This window comes from Elephas maximus, chromosome X (genome assembly GCF_024166365.1).
Source record: "Elephas maximus indicus isolate mEleMax1 chromosome X, mEleMax1 primary haplotype, whole genome shotgun sequence".
Lineage (NCBI taxonomy): Eukaryota > Metazoa > Chordata > Mammalia > Proboscidea > Elephantidae > Elephas > Elephas maximus.
In genome coordinates this window covers 49,748,439-49,771,875 of record NC_064846.1, presented here as the reverse complement: position 1 = coordinate 49,771,875, position 23,437 = coordinate 49,748,439, and the positions used below count along the sequence as shown (strand labels likewise).

The window sequence follows — 23,437 nt, the reverse complement described above, 5'->3', positions numbered from 1 at the left end:
TCGATCGTATTTTAATTCTTACTTTAAGGCTCAATAAATAATGCTCAATAAAATCGTATTTTAATGAATCGTAAGTTGAATCCTTTTATAAACAACTTTATTGAGGTATAAGTTATGTACAGGAAACTGCATCCATTTCAAAAGTACAACTTAATGAGTTTTGACAGATGTATGTACCCTTGAAGCCACCACAACAATCTGGAAACAGAACATGTCTATCATCCCAAAATGTTCCCTTGTACCCCTCTGTGCAGTCAATCCCACCATCACCCTGGACTTCGGCAACCACTGATCTGCTTTCCATCACTAGCTTTGCCTTTTTATTTATTTTTGGCTTTTACACCTACAGTATGTACTTTTTTGTGACTGGCTTTTAAGGTGAATCATTTTTAAATGAAGTAATGGATCTCTGATTTACCACATCCAGAGTTTCAGGTAAAGGGTTTTCTTAAACTGGGACCCCCTTTATATATGGATCATATTGGAAAGCTTTTAAAATACAGTGATTGAGGTAGAGTCTTCGTAGGTTTTAAGGTGGGCTGAAATTGAAATTAACACTACATTTGTCCAGGGTCATGGAGAGAAGAGACAGCAAGCTTTTACTTATGTATTTTCTTTGCTGTTTCTATGTTCAACCAGGGATTTTTGAAGCATCTGTAATTCCGTTCATAGACTAAATACAATACTATGATATATGATGTCTGATGTAATCCTGTAAAATCTAGGACACAAAATGATGAAGGGCTTAAGAATGACTATACTTGGCAATTAAAAACAAAACATCTAAATTACTAGAATGCCCAAGTAGCTGGGACGCGTTTTTCCCTTCCACTTTCATGATAGAGGCAAATCACAAGTAAAGAGACTAACATCTAATAGTCAATCACTACACTCAAAAATTTCTGGTGGATCAGTGCTGATCAGGGAGGAAGGAAGGCACTATTGGGGGATCTCTTAGAGCTCTGTCCGTATTAGCATCGTTCTGTTTAAAATACTGATGAAGAGTTAGATTAATGGTCTTTAACATTTTTGGGGTCATGGACCACCTTGAGAATCTGCTGAAAACTCTGGACCCCTGTCCACAGATAAAAGCTTATATACACATAGTGTCACACACAGTTTTAGGTGAATTACAGGTCTTCTGACTCTAACATTATGAACCAGTGACTTAGATAAAAACAGAGAAGGCACGCTTAAATTTATGGATGACTTGTTTCTGGAGGGGATGACTACTATGCTGCCTGACAGAATCATGATTCAAAATGATCCTGATAGCCTGGAAAGCTGAGCTGAAATCAACACAACGAATTTGACAGGAATGGATAGAAAAGAACAATTTTTTTTCTTATCCATTACTGCATCAGAAAATAATAGAATAGACCATTACCCAAATATTCTAATTAGTTGAGCATAATTGTGATTCAGAGAGCACATTACCTGACTGATTTTGCCATAGTTAGTTAAAATTTGACCTGACTCAGACAGGAATTACAACAAGAGATAAAATTTAATTGGGTATCCCCATCTAAATCCCAAATGGCTTTGGGCTTCTTAACCATTTACTTCTCAATACCCAAAAGGATTTCTAAAACCTTCCCTCATCTCTGTTTCAGCTTTAGCAAGTAGAACATGCTAAAGTCAACAGAATGGCTTTTTGGTTGAAGGCCCTTATTCTCCCCAAATTCACTTGTTTATTCGGTAACCCATCAGACATTCATGAAATGGCTGCTAGGCACTGTTGCTAGTGCTGGTGATAGAATAGTGAGCTAGCCCTTATCCTTATGCAGCTTTGCTAACTATGACTAGTTCTTACGTGCTATCAACAATGTGTTACCGCAGAGGAAAGCTGGATTTGTACTAGGTAAGGCTTCCAAATTATAGTGATCTATGATAAAAAAAAAAAGGTACTAAGATATAGTAATTTATGACAATAGCTAAGAAGCCACGTATATTGATAACTCTTGTGGCCATTAGAGTACCAGGTGACCTTTTCTTCCAATATTATGTGCTGAGAAATTAATGCTTGCAGCTATTACATTGGCCTATGGGTAAATCTGCTTTGAGGAACCTTCATTAAGAATTTCAAAGCGAGAAGAGAGCTTTGAGATCAATAATATTCAACTTTTTCCAACCCTACTACACCTGATGGGGGTGGAGGTGGGAGATGATGAGCATTATAAGTAGGGGAGGCAAGAAAGGGTGAATGTAGTTTAAAAAATCAGGGTCATTTTTATATATTCCTACCTAGCCCCCCAGAGGAGAAGCTCTGAATGAAGAGACGTAAAATAATCTGCCTGAGATGACACAAAGTCTAGACCCCAAGTTTCCTGATTCCCAGTGCAATGCTCTTTCAACTGCACCAAACTACCAATTTCAATTAAACAAAACTCACGTTTTACTGACAAAAGGTTATTTTTTAAATGTATACATGCAGGAAAACAGGTTTGAGGGCCTCAAAACAGGTCTAAACCAATCAATACTCAACAATTCCACTTCTCTTCGAAGTTGTGGCTTAAAAACAAAATTAAACCAAGAATTCATAGATGATATTGAAGGTTCCAGGACACCAAAAAAAAAAAAAAAAAAAAAACCACACACACACAAGCCAATTTAAAGATGAAAGCACCAAAGTGCGTGTTAAAACTAATGGGTCATTATCAAAATGCCAGAGTACCTTCCATTTGGTCCACAGTTGTTGAGAGGCAAAAAGAAAAGGGATTAGGGTCCAGGAAAGCTAGATATTAGTACTGGCTGTTTCCTTTAACTAGTTCTGGAGTCTTCTCATCTATAAAACGGAGATGATTTCTGCCTTCTAAAAACTTGTAAACTGTGAAGTGGGGTAGAACTATGATGTAGAATCCACATCTCCTGACAATTGATTCAGAATTCTTTTTTCTCTTGATCAAAGATTCTTAATCTTTTTGACAGTCAGACTCCTTTGACAATTTGATGGAAACTATTGAACCCCTGCCCCAGAAAAAGGCACATACAAATTCCTGCATTCAATTTTAGACACTCCATGGAACCGTAAAGATGCAACCATAGATCCCCAAAGTAAGGTACCCCGACACTATACAAAAGCTTGGAAACAGGAAGCTGCAGTACAGCCAAGAAATAAATTCATTGTAGCTGGTATAGTTGAGAAATTGGGTAAACAGAACACGGGTCATACAGACAGCTAAATTCTATAAAGTCACAGATTAAGTAGTAAAACACAGATCTACCTTGAATTTCATAGAGTCTCGTTGAAGTTGTGGATTCTCTACAATAGATACTAAGAATGTTTCCAGTTGCCCTATTTCTTCCATCTTATCTCAGCTAAGATTTACAATTACAACTATCATCTATCTTGTTAGTTCATTCTGGAAGCAACTGTAAAACTTGCTAAACTTGAATCAGCTTCATCTCTATCAAGTTTCCTATAGGGAACAAGTAACAATTTGATCAGTACCCAAGGCCATAGAATCCTTAGTCTTTACAAATCAGTGATTTAAATACTGTAAATAAGCCATTTCGTTTAAAATGTCAGTAGCTTACAGACCACCTGAGGCTTGGTTCCATCTGTACTATTTACTGAAGAACGAGAATGAACTTTCTTCTACACCCACAAATCCTATTACCTCAGACAATAAATTCTGTATTTATGAAGGGTAAATGTCTTCAGTCCTGCAGGTCCTATTAGACACAACTTTATTTTCTGATCATGCTAAAAAATATTAGAAATAATTTCCCCTGCCATCAATTCTATCCCCAGCATTAAATACAGTTTAATTCCGTAAAAAGATGCTTCCCTGATTAATATCTGTAAAGATTAGCACTCAAAATATTTATGTAAAAAGGGTCTGTATAGCAACAACACAGTTCACGTTTACAAAACTCATTTTAGCTACTGGTCATTAAGTCTTTGACCCAAAATTAATACAAATTTGTAGGCTCACTTCAAGCAATTATTTGCAGCATGAAATTCAAATTAAAAAAAATTTGAAGAGTCACTTGGAGTTCATTAGATTTTATGACTAGTAATTATTTAAGATGCTTCCCTAAATTGAGCTCAAGTTTACACTTATTAATTTCCTTTGCTCCAGACTTAATTAGCAATTCAGAAGATTACTATTTTTATCTAGCTGCAGTCTAAGCTTCACTAATTTTACTGACTTTATAGCTACTAAAACTGAGAGATGTCTTTATGAAGTATAAAAAAAAACTTAAAAGGGGTATCTGACTACTTGAAAAATAAAATTAGTAGATTTTTTCAACTTTTTTTTCCTGAAATACAAATCAAAATATATTTTGTGTCACATATTTTAATAAGCTTGATATTCTTTTTAATACAGGATGGTTTAATATAGGTATTTTAAAACTTCCTGTTTTATTTTGGAGGAAGATAGCTCATTAAAAAGATACATGGGTACACGGACTATTATTTTTTATTATTTTATTTTATTTTGGTTATTTTAGTGTTTATGAATGCCAAACTTGGATTAACATGCTCTCCAACTTAAAATTTGGCCCACAAAAATATGTAAGTATTCCTCCTATAACAAAAATACATTACACCTTAGAGTTGAAAAAACAGAAAATTTTGGCATAGGCCTGACTAAGCTTGAAAAACAAGTTAGGATGTGTTTCAACTTATGGAGGACCATTCTAGAATCCAACTAAAAATACTTGGTGGAATAATTGGCCTGGTGCTATTGGTGTTGCTCTGCCTTAGGGGGGATAGAGAGTGAGTGGGAGGGTACTGAAGACTCGCAACAGCCACAGAATCATTTACTCAAAATTAACCAAGATTCAATACAGAATAATACACACCGAACAGCAGAACAATTTCAACAGTTATTCAATGCCTGGAAAGCAAGTTGTAAGCTTAGAACAAGTCCCTCAGCATGAATAATATTCAACATGTTTATAAGACTTTGAAGGTGAGAAAACATCATTCATAGATGATGTCTTGTGCACAAGTACTTTAGTTTCCAGGACACTGAGAAAAACCACAAAACATACAAAGAATAAATCCAAGTTGCTTAACCCTCCACCATTCTTTTGAGTATTAAACCCAGGCCACCTTTAGCCACTTGTAGGGGTGTCTTTTCTTCTTTATTCTCAATGTAAATGCTTGCTCCTTGGGACACCAGCAGCTTTGCTTCTTCCACTCTTTCCTCATCACAGGCTAAGTGTCTGAAATCAGGGACCATGAAGACCATTAATCACTACCAAGTCTATGTAATGGTTAGCATTACCGGCTAGGCAGTCTAAGTTGCATATTACGAAGGCAATGGTAATGTCTTAAAGTTACTTAATCAGAAAAGGAAAATCAATCCACATGGGGAAAGACTGTTTATAAGTTAAAAATCAGTAAAATAGCCTTATGATAAAAAAAAAAAAAATACCAGATCATAAATCGTAATTCTGGTCCTACTACAATAGAAGGAATTTAAATGCCAGCCTACGAAAGAGCAACATCCTTATTTTATGGAGATTAGAAGTTTTCCCAAACACATGTAATAATTGAGAGTTAGAATTTAGAAAAGCCCCAATTCATAATCTGTCAATAACAATACTTCGTATTTGTGTGGTTTAAATTTTAGAAAAGCAGTTTAAAAGATTTTATCTCATTTGGCTCTTATTCCTACCCTTGGCTAGCAAGGCATCATTATCACCATTTTAGAATTGTGACAGAGGTTAAATTTTCTGCCTATGATGACATGACTGAGAAGTACCTGAGCAGGGAAAGAAACTAACCTTTGTTAGGCACTTACAGTTTGCCAGGCAGGGTAGTAGGCACTGTACATATTATTTCATTTAAACCTCTCCACAATCTAGTGAGGAAGGCATTATTACCCTCACATTACAGGTGGGAAATTAAGACTCAGGAAGGTTAAATAACTTCCCTAAGTTCACAGAACTGTCAGGTAGCAGGACCTGGATTGGGTAAACAGCAGCTAAAAAAAAAAAACCCCAAAAAACAAAAATAAAAGCCTGTTGCTATTGAGTTGATTTCGACTCATGGCAACCCCATGTATTCATAGTGACATACAGAGTCACTATTCCTAAATCTTATGCTTTTTTCAGAACTCTATACTGCCTGACTCCTAGATTTCCTCTAGGCAATTCTGCCCTTCCAGTTATGGAGAAAAGAGCTAGAATGTGCAGGTCTTTCTGAAGAGAGTCACTCAGAACTACAGAAAAGATTTTTACAACTAAGAGTTAAGAAAACAATACTCTAAAGTTGGCTTAAGGTTAAATAGGGAAAAAGGTTGAACCTCACTTTCGACTAAACAGAAGATTCATAGAATTTCTGGTTCAAAATAACATTGCCATTCAACAAATAAGAAACGTAGGCAAGTACTGAGGAAAAAAAATTCAAAGCAGAAGCTGGGTTCAGGTCATACACATAAATCAATTCCAGGTGGATTTAAGAGTTAAATGCAAAACAATAACTATCACTCTCCAACGAAACCAATGAAGCATTTAAAAAAAAACTGCTATAATACAAGTGAATATTTAACTAATTGCAAGGTGGGGAAGGACTTTCTAGTCATGAAAGAAGATTAATAGGCTTGACTACATAGAAATTTAAAACTTGTATTATTTTTAAAAATTCATGAACAAAATGAAAAAGCAAACTGGAAAAATATTTTCAACTAATTGGACAAAACATTAGGATTTTTAGTATGTCAAGTAAAGATCACTTAATCAGTAAAAACAAGTTAATTCCCCAAAAGGAAACAGAGAAAGTGACACAAAAAGTCACAGTTTAGAGAAGAAATGTAATCAACCACAGATGTTTGAAAATGTTCAACTTCACTGAAAATAAAAAATGCAAATTACAACTATGAAATGTCATTTTTCAAATAACAAAAGGATAATTTCAGTGTTGGTGTGGGATACTAAGCACTCTCAAATTGATCTTGGGAGGGCACAATGATACAACTCCTCTGGAAGCAATTGTAATATATGTCTATAGTCTTAAAATGGATGTATTTGTTGACCCAGCAGTTCCACTTCTAAGTGTCTATGCTAAGGAATAATCCACAATACATATGGCCAATTTTTTTTTGTACAAAGTTGGTCAATGTAGTGTTATTTACAATAGTGAAAAACTCAAAACATTTTATAAATATACAGTAATAGACGAATGATTAAATTATGCTACATCCACAAAATGGAATTTTATATAGCCATTAAAATTTTTAAAAAATATTTAATGGCATTAGAAAATGCTCACAACATACCACTGGGTGAAAAGAACAAGATATAAAACTAAATACAAAGGATGATCCAAGTTTTTGTAAAATATACTCATTTGTATATAAAAGTCTGAGGGGAAATATACAAAGATGCTACCAGTGGTTATTTCTGGGTGGCAAAATGGTTGACAATTCTTATTTTTATCTTTATAGTTTTGTGTATTTTCCAAAAAATATTTTTGCCATAAACATATATTACATTTACAAGCAGAATAAAAAATAAATCATGTGTAAGAATTACTGCAAGAGGGCTAGTGTCATGTAAAATATAAATGACCACTACTTGTCACTTACAGAGGAGTGTTACCCTCAGTGTCTTGGATATTTGTGGATGCTTTGTAGTACAGAAGGACATGAATCATCTTCAAGTTACCCTTGGCTGCTGCCCGGTGCATTGCTGTAGCCTCCAAATGGTCCTTAGCATCTGGATTAGCTCCGCCTTCCAGCAACATGACAGCAATCTGGAAAGAAGCAGAAGAAAACAAATGTAAATATCTATTTGTTTGTGTATACATTTATATCTCAAAAGTAGTAGTCTAGGAATGGGACCATACCTCATGCCTATTTTTGGAAGCTGCATAATGCAGGGGAGTACAGCCATTTTGATTGACAGCATTCACTTGAGCACCTTTTCCCAGAAGGGCTTTTACAATCTCATCCCGGCCAGCGGAAGCAGCAATATGAAGAGGAGACCAACCTGCCTATAAGATGCAGGTAGTACGAAAACCAGGAAGAAATGGCAGAAGTATTAATGATAACATTATAGGCAGTGTTCACAAAAAGCTTTGTGCAAATGGTTTTAATAACATTCTTCATTTTTTCCTTATTAAGCACCATAGAAAATTGGGAAACCAGAATATATAAAAAAGAAAAAAATTTCATAACCCATAGCAGAGAGATGATTCTGTGTAACTGCAATTTTAATGTGTTTTCCTTCACATATTTTTTAAAATAAAAATTGGGATCATATGATCAAAAGTTTGTGAGCTATATTTTCCACTTATTTTGTTCTAAGCATTTTTTTCGTTCTTTGGAAACAAAACTTTATTGGCTGCATATTATTTTATCATATGGATATACCTTATTATGTTCAACCATTCCTCCATTAAATTACTTTCATTTCTTTGCTATTATAATTATTATTTCAGTGAACATCCTCAAAAAGGAAACTTTAACTACAAAAAGTGTTCCATCCTTTTTCTTCCCAAGCTTAATTCTAATATGCCCAATACCATTACAATCAATCTCTCTATACAACAAAAAAGATATCTAGGCCCTCATTATTCAGGCAGTAGTCACCAAAAAAACAAAAAACAAAAACCACCAACATAATAGAAAGGGTTTATAACCTCTTAGAGTTCACTGTAGTAGCCCTTGATCTCTATCAGAAATTCATATCTATATATCTTGGCTAGGGGAAATAAGGCAAAAAGAAGTTACATTGTTTATCTTAAATCACCAAAAAAAAAAACCCCAAAAACCAAACCCAGTGCCGTCGAGTCGATTCCAACTCATAGCGACCCTATAGGACAGAGTAGAACTGCCCCACAGAGTTTCCAAGGAGCGCCTGGAGGATTTGAACTGCCAACCCTTTGGTTAGCAGCTATAGCACTTAACCACTACGCCACCAGGGTTTCCATCTTAAATCACAGAGTGGCAAAATTAACATTTTAAAATAGTGTATCTGCTAATCCCAGTGTTGGTCACCAACGCCATGTTGCAGCTTCCTATTCATAAAGGATACAATTTTGTTTATGAGTGAAACAAATACTCAGCCTTCAGTAAATACCAGTCTGGAGTCTAAAGATAACAGCGAATTTATCAATTCTGCCTAGTACTTACATCATCTTTATCATTCACTGACACTCCAAGTTGCAGCAAGAATTCAACGATTTCTGTATGTCCTGCTGAGCATGCCCAATGCAGTGCAGTTCTGCTGTCCTACACAGGAAACAGAGAAGCAATATGATCAATATTCTTGAAGAGAAATAGATAAACTGAGACAAGAAAGCAGAAAAAATTATATTGGGTCTAGACAATCTATAGTTTGGAAACAAGAAATGGAGAACACTGGATCCTCAGGTAGGAAACCTTGAACCATATTACTTATTAGTATAAGAGAGAACAACTATTATTAAATCTTATTAGTAAATAACTATTAAATGTTACCAGACCATAATGAAAGTAAACCAGGTAATGGTGGGGCCATTTTCAAGTTGAGTAATAAAGGAAAGTACCAGAAAAGAAAAAAGTCTCCTGATTTCCAGGTTTTAGTAACACAGGGGTGGCGGGGTGGGTATGTTACATTGATGAATTCTGGGCAAAATACAACAATGAAAGCACTAGAGCCAGAAACCAATTTCAACGACGCTTTAGCAGAAATAGGGCTTTGGCTGTTTACTATTATATTATTTATGTACTTTTTTAAACAACATGTATGTTTGTGCGGACAAAAAAAGAACGACTGAGTATTTTACTATCATCGTTATCAAAAGAAAAGAGGACTAAACATGTCAGGCACTGTGTTAGGCATTTTATATACACTCTCTCATTTAATCCCCACGACACTATACAGTGGATATTATTCCCATTTTACAGATGAGGAAACTAAGAATCCTCAGGGTAAGCAACTTGGCCAAGGTCACAGAGTTAGTAAATGGTGCAGCTGGGACACAAACCCCGGTCTACTATGGCACTGACCCCCAAGTTAAACGTTCCAGAAAGAACATGAATTTATGGGGATGAAATAGTCATAAAATCAGTTGAGCTTTTATATATTCATTTAAAAAACACACCACACAGAATCAGCAGGCAACAAAATTATGTTGTTTTCTTAGTAAGAACCTAGGAGTTAGTCACGTTTCTCAGTTTGCAGTGACTGTTGTATTTCTTAGTCAAACCTATATTAAGAAATATTATTTTAAACTTCATTACAAAAATTTCAAACACACATAAAAATAGAAAGGATATAGTAGGAACCCAAATGCCAGTCACACAGTTTTAATAAGTAATATTCTGCCATATTTACTTCATCTACTTTTTTCTCTATGCTGAGGTTTTTATTAAAAAACAAATTCCAAATATCATGACTCTTCACCCCTAAATATTTCAGTGTGCTTCTCTAAAAAAATGATGTTTTCTTACATTAACTACCAGACCATTATTACAGGTATTAAAATTAACAAAACTCCTTTGTAACATCTAATACCCAGTCTGTACTCAGATTTTCTCAACTGTCCCCCAACTGTCTTTCTGCAGCTGGTTTGCTTAAATCAAGATTCAAACAGGGTCCATAAATTGCATTTGACTGTTAGGTTTCTTAAGTCTCTTGATCTTGAATAGCTCCCTCTCTTTTTACGCCACTGACTTGATGAAGAATCGTTAAAATTTTCAAAGATTATTAAATCTTAATAGTCAATTATTAAATATTACCAGACCATAATGAAAGTAAACCAGGTAATCGAACCGAACCCGTCGAGTCGATTTCGACTCATAAAAAAATTTTTTTTGACTCATAGCGACCCTATTTTCAGGTTGAGTAATAAAAGAAAGTTCCAGAACAAAAAAGTCCAGATTTCTAACCATCTTCCAAAAAACATAAATTGGAGATATGTGACACTCTCTCTAGTGCTCAGCACCCGAAAACCCGTTGCCATCGAGTCGATTCCGACTTATAGCGACCCCACAGGACAGAGTAGAGAACTGCCCCGTGGGCTTTCCAAGGAGCGGCTGGTAGATTCGAACTGCCAACCTTTTGATTAGCAACCTAGTCTTAACCACTGCGCCACCAGGGGTCCAGCACCTGTGAAATAGGAGGCGATCTTTAAATATTTGTTGGCTTACTGGGCGCACCATTAATCTTTCTAGAAACACAGGGTGAAAGCATGAGGGTCCTCTGAACAGAACAGCAGAAAGAAACACTTCTCAAATGTCCATTCACTTTTGTTCTGTCTCTGCTTAGAATGACGTTCATCCCACCTGGAAATGCCACTCATCCTTCTAGTTCTAACGCTCCCTCCTTTACAAAGCCTTTTACAGTTACGGCAATATTCAGCTCTTACAAGGGAAATTAAATCAGGCCCTCTCCTGTAAGCACCATGTAAACAATTTGTAACCATGCATATATTTTGTAATTATTTTATTAATGTCTCCTGCTTCCATTCAACCGCATCCCCAGCGCTTAGCAAATTGGGCACAGGCGTTCGGTTACACGTGTCTATCCGAAAACAATAGCTAATGAAGGTAAAGAAAGGCAGATTAAGAGCTTTCCTCCGCAGGGATATCTCAAAGATAGGGCAATGCTGCAAAATTCTGTAGACGTTCTAGAAACAACCAAAACTTAGCAAAATGCTGGGCAAAAAAGTATTCGAGGCCTGTAGGGCTAGTTCCCGCGGCCCGGCTCTGAGTTCTGAAGAGACCGGGTGAAGCATGGGGTGGCGGAGGCGGGAACTCCACCCCACACAATGGGCTTGGGCTTGGGCAGGGCCTGGGAGGCCACGTAGCGCTTGGCTGCCACCGCTGCCGCCTGGGGAAAGGCTCTACTGCTGCTTTACCTGGTCAGTTCTAGTAGCCAGAGATTTATCAGCGAGGATCCTCTCCTTCAACTCCTCCAGCTTTCCACTGTAGGCCAGGTTGCACACCATTAGGTTAGACACAGACCCCTCCATTTCGCTTTCTTCGGGATCTCGGGGAAGCCGGACCTACAACCGCCTCACGGCGCTGGCTCCGACTGCCAATCAAAAGGGTCTGTAGCGCTCCACCAATCAACAATCTTTCTCGTTCCCCCCGCTTCTTTTCCCATCGCGGGGAACCTCTGGGAGTTGCAGTTTGAGAGCAGTTCCGGATAGGGAAGATGCCTTTGCCTCCCCCGCCGCTCTACCTCTAGCAGCTCTGAACTACAAATCCCAGGGTCCCTTGCGGCTGCCGCAATCAAGTGGTCGGTGGAATTGGCCCAGGATGACAGCTGGAGAATGGAGTCAGGTACGGGGAGCGGCTTCGTGAGGAACCCTGTGAAAGAGCCGGGGTGGATGGTTGCCCATTGAGTCGGCTACACAGAACGGGTGTGGGGTCAGGGCAACAGAGTTATAGGACCCTAAAGGCTTTGTCCCCCGGGGGCCCTGATCTGCAGTGCTAGGCGGAAGGGAGCTGGGAACTACCTCCTGAGCTCGTACCGGTGACTGTGGCTACCCTCCCCCTCCTTGCCACTGCCAAGGGAGTGGAGGAGAAGTGGGGAGTAATTACTCTAACATCTCGGCGGAGTGACATCAGGGCGGGATTCTGTCACAGCAGTGATAGCATATGATACCACAGTAAGGTGATGTGCCAGGGTGATGCCAACAGCAGAGTGTGATACCATGGGAGTCACTTGATACCTAAAAGACCTCGGTGAGTCCACGTCTTGGTGACATCACAACCTAATGAGAGTCATCCTAGGGATACTGTGGTATGGTGTTACTTTAATATCATGATGATGATGACATCAAGGTTTTGGTAGAACGTTTTGTGCTATGAGTCGGAATCAGCTGGATGGCAACGGGTTTGGTTTTTTTTTTTTTTGAAATAGTGCAATAGAAGAAGAGATGCAAGGCTTACCCTTCACAGGGCATGTCTGGAGGGGGCATTGTGCCAAAATTAGGTAATGGTAAAAATACACTCAAGAAAGAGACTGATTATGTGTATATTTATCCTGTTACGGTGTAGAACAGAGGTTGGTAAATATTTTCTGTAAAGAGCCAGATATTTAGGCTTTGTAGACCAAAAGGCAAAATTGAGGATATTATGTAGGTACTTACATACTACGAAAGAAAACTAGTTTCAACAAATATTTATTGATGAAAATAAAATGTAATAATAATACTTTACTTTTTGTAATACTTAATGAGAAGAATGGAATTCTTTCGGGGGGGATAACATTTTGGTAGCTCAGTGGTTAAGAGCTCTGCTACTAACCAAAAGGTTGGCAGTTTGAATCCACTAGGCGCTCCTTGGAAACCCTATGGGGAGGTTCTACTTTGTCCTATAGGGTCGCTATGAGTTGTAATTGACTAGGCCACAACGGGTTTGATTTTTTTTGTTTGTTTAGTTGGTGTTCAAAGTTAGTGTTCCCTATTGTAAGAATCATTTCCAAATTTTCATCTGTTAATGCTGGTCTGTAATAATATTTTACATATTTCATCTTTGAAAATGTCTTTGTACACGGATAGGTACAGCCAAATACTGATATCAGTCCATGAACCTATGTCTTTTTATTTTAATTTTTTTATTTAAATAATTTTTTTAAATTTTAGAATAGCTTTAGATTTATAGAAAAGTTGCAAAGGTAGTACGGAGTTCCCATATACCCCTCACTTAATCTCCCCTATTGCTTATTTTATATATTTCAAACAGCATTATTGAGGTATATTTTACATATCATAAAATTCACCTGTTTTAAGTGTACAATTCAATGATTTTTAGTAACTTATACAGAGTGGTGCAACTATCATCATAAATCAGTTTTAGAATGTTTTCATTCCCCCAGTAAGATCCCTCATGCTTGTTTATAGTTAATCCCCATCCCCACTCCCAGCCCTAGGCAACCACTAATCTACTTTCTGCCTCTAAAAATGTGCTTATTCTGAACATTTCATATAAATTAAACCATACAATATGTGCTGTTCTGTGTCTGTCTTCTTTCATTTAGTATAATGTTTTTGAGGTTCATCTATATTGTAGCATGTATTAGTACTTCATTACTTTTTATTGCTGAATACCATTCCATTGTATGGCTAGAACCCATTTTGTTTATCCAGTCATCAGTTGATGGACATTTGGAATGTTTTCACCTTTTGGCTATTGCGATTAATGTTGGTAAGAACATTTTTGTGCAAGTCTTTGTGTTCTCTTGGGTAGATACCTAAGGGTGGAATTATTAGGTCATACGGCAAAGTTGGGAAACCCTGGTGGCATTGTGGTTAAGGGCTACCTACGGCTGCTAACCAAAGGGTCGGCAGTTTGAATCCACCAGGTGCTCCTTGGAAACTCTATGGGGCAGTTCTACTCTGTCCTATAGGGTCGCTATGAGTCGAAATCAACTCGACGGCACTGGGTTTGGTTTGGTTATGGCAAAGTTGGGGCCCTGGTGGCACAGTGGTTAGGAGTTATGGCTGCTAACCAAAGGGTTGGTGGTTTAAATCCACCAGGCGCTCCCTGGAAACCCTATGGGGCAGCTCTGTTCTGCCCTGTAGGAACGCTATGAGTCTGAATGGTCTTGAAAGCAACAGGTATTTTTTTTCTTTTATGGCAAATTTATGTTTAACTTTTTGAGGAACTGCCAGACTCCTTACAAAATCGGCTGCACAATTTTACTTTCCTACCAACAATGTATGAACATTCAAATTTCTCTACTTCTTTAGCAATACTTTTTAATGTCTATCTTTTTTAAGTAGCTGTTCTTGTGGGTGTGAAGGAGCCCTGGTGGCTCAGTGGTTAAAGCGCTTGGCTGCTAACCGAAAGGTCAGTGGTTTGAACCCACCAGCCGCTCTGCGGGAGAAAGATGTGGCAGTCTGCTTTTGTAAAGATTCACAGCCTGGGAAACCCTATGGGGGCAAGTTCTACTCTGTCCCACAGGGCTGCTTTGGGTTCTAATGGACCTCACGACAATGGGTTTCAGTGGGTGTGAAGTGGTATCTCATTGTGGTTTTGTTGTTTTGACTTCGAAGCATTGGAAGTATATAAGGCATGTTGAGGTTACGTGTGATTTAAACAATGTTCACTGATGAAATAACTTTACTGCAGAATAAGTTTCACATATAAGTACTGTTCTGCCTTGTAATTTTAGGTTGAATTAATTAGACATTATCGAGTCTTCAGCAAAAGCTAATTTCCAAAGCCATTTAGTGTTTGATAATATCGGTTGTAGGATGTTCTTCCAATCATTTAAAAATGTAAAAATTATTCTTACCTGGCTTACAGTACAAAAACAGGAGGTGGCTGAATTTGGCCCACTGACTGTAGTTTGCTGACCCCTGGAGTAGAACAGAAGTGCCCTGTATGTAGTAGATGTTCAGTAAATATTTATCCAGTTGATTACAGAGGTACGTAGGCCTGTTGTGTGGTATTCACATGTGATTGGGCATAGTGACATTTTACCATAATAACACATCAAGGAATTTGATCTGATTGTTAGAAACAGCTAGAAAAATAATTCCAAGTGCCTCTCCTACTGATCGACTTGTTTGGGTAATTTTCTTTTATAGACAGTATGTTTTGCTATTGTACCGTTTATTTTGCTTGACATGACATGGCGGTTAACTTTTTAAACCTGAGTCACATTAGAGTACCCTTGCCCTTTGATTGTTTGAGAGATGCTAGACAAATCTTTAGGGGAGAAGGTACCTCCTCCTTCTTTGCTGGCCTCAAGTTATGGAGGAATTACGTGCTTGCCACTTATGTCCGTGGAAAGTCAAAAGGGATCCTGTTAGGGTTTGACTCCCTTGCTGCTCATATGATTGCATGTTCCCTATTGCCATTTCTGTTGATCACCTAGATTCTAGGTCCTAGAGCAAGCCAAGTTCGTCTTCTTAAGCTTAAAGAATAATGCCAATAATAAATAGCATTTATAGATCATATCTGCCAGATATTGGGCTAGGAGCTTTACATGGGTTTACCTCATTTAATCTTTATAACAACTCTATGAGGTAGGTACTACTATTCATTTTTTTTTAAATGAGAAAACAGGCGCAGAGAAGTAAAGTAACATGCCTAAGGTCACACATACAATTTAGTAAACTGGAGCTAAAATTGAAATCCAGAACTATTCTACCCCAAAGCCCTAGCACTGCAACATATTGCTAAATATTGCTGTGCTAATTCCTGTCAGAATTCTTTGGGCTGAAGCTGCACCTATGATGATGGGAAAACGACCTGTTTTATGTGCTCTAGGGCAGCCCTGTCTGATAGAACTGTTTGTGATGATGGAAATGTTTTATATCTATGCTGCCTAGCATGGTGAGCACTAGTCTCATAAAGCTATTGAGAACTCAAGATGTGCCTAGTGTGACTGAGGAACTGAATTTTAAAATTTTGTTTAATTTTAACTATTTTAAGTTTAAATAGTTTCATGTGGTTACCATTTTGGACAGTGCAGCAAGAGGTAATTTTTTCCCCCACCTGTTACCTTCTAATTATCATGGAATACTTTACTCAGCATGAATATTCTTATCGAAGCACAACTGGGAATGAATAGTGAAACACAATTTGAGGATACCTTAGCACAAAAGGTGTATGCAAATCAACTAACTATATGACAGTCACAGGAATAGGGTTCAGGGTTATTTAGAATGAAACTTCTCCATTCGTAACATACTAGAGAAAGTCTGAACAGCCGGCTTGAAGACCCTTTGCAAATGATTTTTCATTGTTTGCAGATGTATTTTGCCTATGTGTTTTATTGCAAGCCCTTCACACTTGCCAGTTTGCCTGGTTTAAAATGAGATGTATTAATTTGTGGCTGTAATATTTTCTTAAATCATATTTTGATACTGCTGTTAAATGTTCTTCGTATTGTATGTCACGGGCCTATACAAACTTTTCCCAATTAAAAGCTACTCCTTCATAAAACTGCTATACCATTGTAGGCTATTATAATTAAAATATTTTATTTATTTTTTACTTCCTGAGTTTTAGCCCCCGCATTCTTGTTCCTGAGTTATTTGCTTTATAAGAGGGTTCATTTTTTTTTTAACTTTTTGTTATAAATACTCAAAGACTCACAAGAAGCTGCAAAAAGATTACAGAAAGGTCTCTGTATCCTGTTAAACCAGTGCCTTAGTCATCTAATGCTGCTATAACAGAAATACCACAAGCGGATGGCTTTAACAAAAAGAAGTTTATTTCCTCACAGTAAAGTAGGCTAAAAGTCCAAATTCAGGGCATCGACTCCAGAGGAAGCCTGTCTCTCTCTGTCGGCCTTCTCATTAATGTTCCTCCCGGACTAGGAGCTTCTTCACGCAGGGAGTCCAGGTCCAAAGGATGCGCTCTGCTCACAGCATTGCTTTCTTGGTGGTATGAGGTCCCCCTGTCTCTCTGCTCGCTTCTTTGTTGTATATCTCGGGAGATTGCCTCAAGACACAATCTAATCTTGTAGATTGAGTCCTGCCTCACCAATGCAACTGCCGCCCATCCTCCCTCATTAACATCACAGAGGCAGGATTTACAACATATAGGAAAATCACACAATACCAGGAGTCATGGTCCAGCCCAATTGATACACACATTTTTGGGGAGACATAATTCAATCCATGACAACCAGTTCCCCCATTCCTTACAATTATATAACCATGGTACAATATCAAAACCAGGAAATCGATTAGAATGAGTTATATGATTTCATCACATGTGCAGATTCAAGTAACCATCACAGCATTCAAGATACAGAGCTAATCCATTACTACAAAGATCTTCCTCATACTACCCCTTTATGGTCACACACACCACCTACCCCCCACTATCCTTGTTGTTGCTAGGTGCCATCGAATTGGTTCCGACTCATAGTGACCCTACGTACAATAGAAGGAAAAGCTGCCTGGTCCTACGCCATCCTCACAATTGTCGTTTGAGCCCATTGTTGCAGCCACTGTGTCGATATATCTTGTTGAGGGTCTTCGTCTTTTTTGCTGACCCTACCTTACCAAGTATGAGGTCCTTCTCCAGGGACTGGTCCCTCCTGATAACAAGTCCAAAGTATGTGAGATGAAGTCTCACCATCCTCGGTTCCAAGGAGCACTCTGGCTCTATTTCTTCCAAGACAGACTTGTTCATTCTTCTGGCATTCCATGGTATATTCAATATTCTTTGCCAACGCCATAATTCAAAGGCATCAATTCTCCTTCGATCTTTCTTATTCGTTGTTCAGCTTTCACATGCATATGAGGCAGTTGAAAATACGGTGGCTTGGGTCAGGCGCACCTTAGTCTTCAAAGTGAAATCTTTGCTTTTCAACACTTTAAAGAGATCTTTTGCAGCAGATATGCCCAATATAATACGTCCTTTGATTTCTTGACTGCTGTTTCCATGGACATTGTTTGTGGATCCAAGTAAAATGAAAGCTTTGACAATTTCAATCTTTTCTCTGTTTATCATGATTTTGCTTATTGGTCCAATTGTGTGAATTTTTGTTTTGTTTATGTTGAGGTGTAATCCATGCTGAAGGCTGGGGTCTTTGATCTTCATCAGTAAGTGCGTCAAGTCTTCGCTTTTAACAAGCAAGATTGTGTCCTCTGCATTTCACAGGTCGTTAATGAGTCTTCCTCCAATCCTGATGCCACATTCTTCCTCTCGGAGTCCACCTTTTTGGATTATTTGTTCAGCATACAGGTTGAATAAGTATGGTAAAAGGATACAACCCTGACACACACCTTTCCTGATTTTAAACCATGCAGTATCCCCTTGTTCATTTTGAACAACTGCCTCTTGGTCTATGTACAGGTTCTGAATGAGCACAATCAAATGTTCTGGAATTCCCGTTCTTTGCAATGTTATCCATAATTTGTTATGATACACAGACTTGAATGCCTTTGCATAGTCAATTAAACACTGGTAAACATGTTTCTAGGAAACCCTGGTGGCTTAGTGGTTAAGCACTACAGCTGCTAACCAAAGGGTCGGCAGTTCGAATCCGCCAGGCGCTCCTTGGAAACTATGCGGCAGTTCTACTCTGTCCTGTAGGGTCGCTATGAGTCGGAATCGACTCGATGGCACTGGGTTTTTGGTTTGATTTAAACATCTTTCTGGTATTCTCTGCTTTCAGCCAAGATTCATCTGATGTCAGCAATGACATCCCTCGTTGCATGTCCAGTTCTGAATCTTGCTTGAATTTCTGGCGGTTCCCTGTCGATGTACTGCTGCAACCATTTTTTAATTGTCTTCAACAAAATTTTACTTGTATGTGGTATTAATGATATTGTTTGATAATTTCTGCATTCAGTTGTATCACCTTTCTTTGGAATAGGCATAAATATGGATCTCTTCCAGTTGGTTGGGCAGGTAGATGTCTTCCAAATTTCTTGACATGGACAAGTGAGCACCTCTGGTAATGTATCCGTTTGTTGAAACATCTCAGTTGGTATTCCGTCAATTCCTGGAGCCTTGTTTTTTTGCCAATGTCTTCAGTGCAGCTTGGACTTCTTCCTTCAGTACCATCGGTTCCTGATCATATGCTACCTCCTGAAATGGCTGAATGTTGAACAGCTCTCTTTGGAACAGTGACTCAGTATTCCTTCCATCTTCTTTTGATGTTTCCTGCATCATTCAATATTTTCCCCATAGAATCCTTCAATATTGTAACCCGAGGCTTAAATTTTTTCTTAAGTTCTTTCAGCTTGAAAAATGCTGAGTGTGTTCTTCTGTTTTGGTTTTCTAACTCCAAGTCTTTGCACATTTCATTATAATACTTTGTCTTGTTGAGCTGCCCTTTGAAATCTCCTGTTCAGCTCTTTTACGTCATTATTTTTTCCATTCGCTTCAGCCACTCTACGTAAGAGGAAGCTTCAGAGTCTCTTCTGACATCTATTTTGGTCTTTTTTTTCTTTCCTGTCTTTTTAATGACCTTTTGCTTTCTTCATGTATGATGCCCTTGATGTCATCCCACAACTCATCTGGTCTTCAGTTAGTAGTACACAATGCCTCAAATCTCCAAATGGTCTCCAAATTCAGGTGGGTTATACTCAAGGTCATATTTTGGCTCTCGTGGACTTGTTTTAATATTCTTCAGCTTCAACTTGAATTTTCATATGAGCAGTTGATGGTCTGTTCTGCAGTTGGCCCCTGGCCTTCTTCTGACTGATGATATTGAGATTTTGCATCATCTCTTTCTACAGATGTGGTCGATTTGATTACTGCGTATTCCATCCAGTGAGGTCCATGTGTATAGTCGCTGTTTATGTTGTTGAAAAAAGGTATTTGCAATGAGTAAGTTGTTGATCTTGTAAAATTCTATCATCCGATCTCTGGCATTGTTTCTATCACCAAGGCCATATTTTCCAAATACCAATTCTTCTTCTTTGTTTCCAATTTTCGCATTCCAATCACCAGTAATTACCAATGCATCTTGATTGCATGTTTGATCAATTTCAGATTGCAGAAGTTGGTAAAAATCTTTAATTTCCTCATCTTTGGCATTAGTGGTTGGTGTGTAAATTTGAATAATAGTCATATTAACTGGTCTTCCCTGTATGTATATGGACATTATCCTATCACTGACAGCATTGTACTTCAGGATAGATCTCAAAATGTTCTTTTTGACGATGAATGTGATGCTATTTCACTTTCAATTTGTCATTCTCGGCATAGTAGACCATATGATTGTCCGATTCAAAATGGGCAACACCCGTCCATTTCAGCTCACTAATGCCTAGGATATAGATCTTTATGCGTTCCATTTCATTTTTGATGACTTCCGATTTTCCTAGATTCATACTTTGTGCATTCCATGTGTCAATTATTAATGGATGTTTGCAGCTGATTCTTCTCATTTTGAGTCGTGCCACATCAGGAAATGAAGGTCCCAAAAGCTTGACTCCATCTACATCATTAGGTCAACTCCACTTTCAGGAGGCAGCTCTTCCCCAGTCGTCTTTTGAGTGCCTTCCAACCTGGGGGGCTCATCTTCCAGCACCGTATCAGACAATATTCTGCTGCTATTCATAAGGTTTTCACTGGCTAATGCTTTTCAGAAGTAGACTGCCGGGTCCTTCTTCCTCATCTGTCTTACTGTGGAAGCTCAGCTGAAAAGCTGTTCTCCATGGGTGACCCTGCTGGTATTTGAGATACTGGTGACATAGCTTCCAGCATCACAGCAACATACAATCCACCACAGTACAACAAACTTACAGACACACTGGTGGCCATGATCCCTAACCCCTGATAAATATGAAATTTGTTTTCCATCTCTATAATTTTGTCATTTCTAGAATGCTATATAAATGGAATCATGAAGTATATGACTTCTTCAGGTTGATGTTTTTTTTCCCACTCAGCAAAATGCCCTTGAGATCTAGCCACATTGATTAGCGTATCATTAATTTTTATTTTCATTGCTGAATAGTATTCCAAGGTACGGATATACCATGATTTGTTTAACCATTCACATATTGAGGGACATTTTTGTTGTTTCCAGTTTTTGACTGTTACAGATAAAACTGTTATGAACATTCATATACAGGTTTTTATATAGACGTAAGTTCTCATTCCTTTGAGATAAATGCCCAAAAAAGCAATTGCTGGCTTGTATGGTAAGTGTATGTTTGGCTTTTTAAGAATCTGACACACTATTTTTCCAGAGTGGCTGTAGCATTTTACATTCCTACCAGGAATGTATAAGGAATCTGGTTTCCCCACATTCTTGACAGCATTTGGTATTGTCATTATTTTTTATTTTAGCTGTTTTAATAGGTATGTAGTAACATCTCATCATGATCTTAATTTGCATTTATATAATGGCTAGTGGTGTTGAAAATCATTTCATGTGTTTATTTGCCATCCCTATATTTTCTTCAATAAAATGTCTCTTCTTGGCCTTTGCCCATTTTCTAACTGGATTGTTTGTTGGTTTACTGTTTGGCTTTGAGGATTCTTTATATATTCTCAATACAAATCCTTTGTCAGATATGTAGTTTGCAAATATCCTCTCCCAGCCTGTGATTTGCCTTTTCATACTATAATAATATGGTTTTTTCACAGAGCAAAAAATTTTCATTTTGATGATGCCCAACTTATCATTTTTTTTCTTTTATGTATTATGCTTTTGGTGTCATGTCTCAGAGCTCTTCACTAAGTTCTAGGTCTTGAAGATTTCCTCCTATGTTTTCTTTTAAATGTCTTATAGGTTTACATTTAAGCCCATGATCCGTTTTGAGTTAATTTTCATATAAAAGTGTGAAGTTTAGGTCAAGGTTCTTTTTTTTTTTTTTTTTGGACTATAGCTACCTGATTGCTTTAGCTCTACTTAATTGCTTTTGCACTGAAAAAAAAAATGAATTTGCTGTACTTATAAAGGTCTACTTCTGGGTTCTCTATTATTTTTAATTGATCTGTGTGCTATGCAGAAACCCTGGTGGCTTAGTGGTTAAGTGCTACGGCTGCTAACCAAGAGGTCAGCAGTTTGAATCCACCAGGCACTCCTTGGAAACTCTACGGGGCAGTTCTACTCTGTCGTATAGGGTCGCTGTTCGTTGGAATTGACTCGACAGCAATGGGTTTTATGTGCTATGCCACATAGTCTTGATTGTTGTTGTTGTATGCCATCAAGTCGAGTCTTAAAGTAGGGTAGAGTCATTCCCCTTACTTTATTATTCTTTCTCAAACTTGTTTTAGCTTATTATAGTTTCTTTGCCTTTCCGCATAAATTGTAGGATCCAAAAAAAATTGCCTATATATATATATATTTACGTATATATAATATACTTAAACACATATGTATATGTGTATAATATATGTAAGCATACATGCATTAAAAAAACCAAACCCATTGCTGTCAAGTCGATTCCAACTCATAGAGACCCTTTAGGACAGAGTAGAACTGCCCACAGGGTTTCTAAGGAGCGCCTGGTGAATTTGAACTGCCAACCTTTTGGTTAGCAGCGGTAGCTCTTAACCACTATGCCACCAGGGTTTCCGTATATGTATGCATATATATATCCATACATACATATATGTATTTGTTGGGATGTTGATAGGAATTGTGTTAAACCAGTATATACCTGTATATCTATTTGGGGAAGAATTGACATCTTTCCTGTGGTGAATCTTCTAATCCATGTACATGGTATGTCTCTCCATTTATTTAGATCTTCTTTTATTTCTTTCATCAGCAGCTTGTAGTATTCAGCATACAAATCATGTACATATTTTGTTAGAACAATACCTAGGTATTTCAATTTTTTGAGTGATTGTAAATGGTATTGTATTTTTAACTTCAGTTTCCATGTGTTCACTGGTACTATATAGAAATATAATTGCATTTTATATGTTGATCTTGTACCCTGCAACCTTGCCAAATTCACTGATTAATTCTAGGAGTTTTTTGTTGTTGTTTTTGATTTCTTGGCATTTTCTAAGCTGACGATTGTGTCATGTGCAAGTAGGGAAAGTATTATTTCTTCCTTCCACTCTGTATGCCTTTTATTTTTGCCCTTATTGTGCTGGCTAGT

At 37.7% G+C, this 23,437-nt stretch overlaps 2 protein-coding genes across 5 annotated transcripts in view; one reads left to right on the top strand and one right to left on the bottom strand.

Moving 5' to 3' along the window:
* Window positions 1-31: 31 nt before the first annotated feature.
* Window positions 32-12,045, bottom strand: PSMD10 (proteasome 26S subunit, non-ATPase 10). Of its 2 annotated transcripts, none has more exons than XM_049873267.1 (5): window positions 11,804-12,045; window positions 9,093-9,191; window positions 7,805-7,951; window positions 7,545-7,711; window positions 32-5,178 (listed from the first exon to the last, which is right to left on the bottom strand). In XM_049873267.1, exons 1-5 carry the CDS (start codon window positions 11,915-11,917, stop codon window positions 5,025-5,027), a joined length of 681 nt encoding a protein of 226 aa, XP_049729224.1. In that variant the 5' UTR covers window positions 11,918-12,045; the 3' UTR covers window positions 32-5,024. The 2 variants fall into 2 exon arrangements, with proteins under 2 accessions (XP_049729224.1, XP_049729225.1); XM_049873268.1 differs by having other exon boundaries at window positions 5,091-5,178; window positions 7,624-7,711; window positions 11,804-12,044.
* Window positions 9,210-23,437, top strand: part of ATG4A (autophagy related 4A cysteine peptidase) — a 63,070-nt gene continuing 48,842 nt past the window's right edge. The window contains exon 1 of one of the 3 annotated variants that reach the window (XM_049873264.1): window positions 9,210-9,332. In XM_049873264.1, coding sequence (XP_049729221.1) covers window positions 9,311-9,332 — 22 coding nt within the window. In that variant the 5' untranslated portion in view covers window positions 9,210-9,310. Of the gene's footprint in view, window positions 9,333-12,111; window positions 12,231-20,066; window positions 20,186-23,437 lie in introns of those variants that run through there. The other 2 variants (XM_049873266.1, XM_049873265.1) reach the window with 2 other exon arrangements.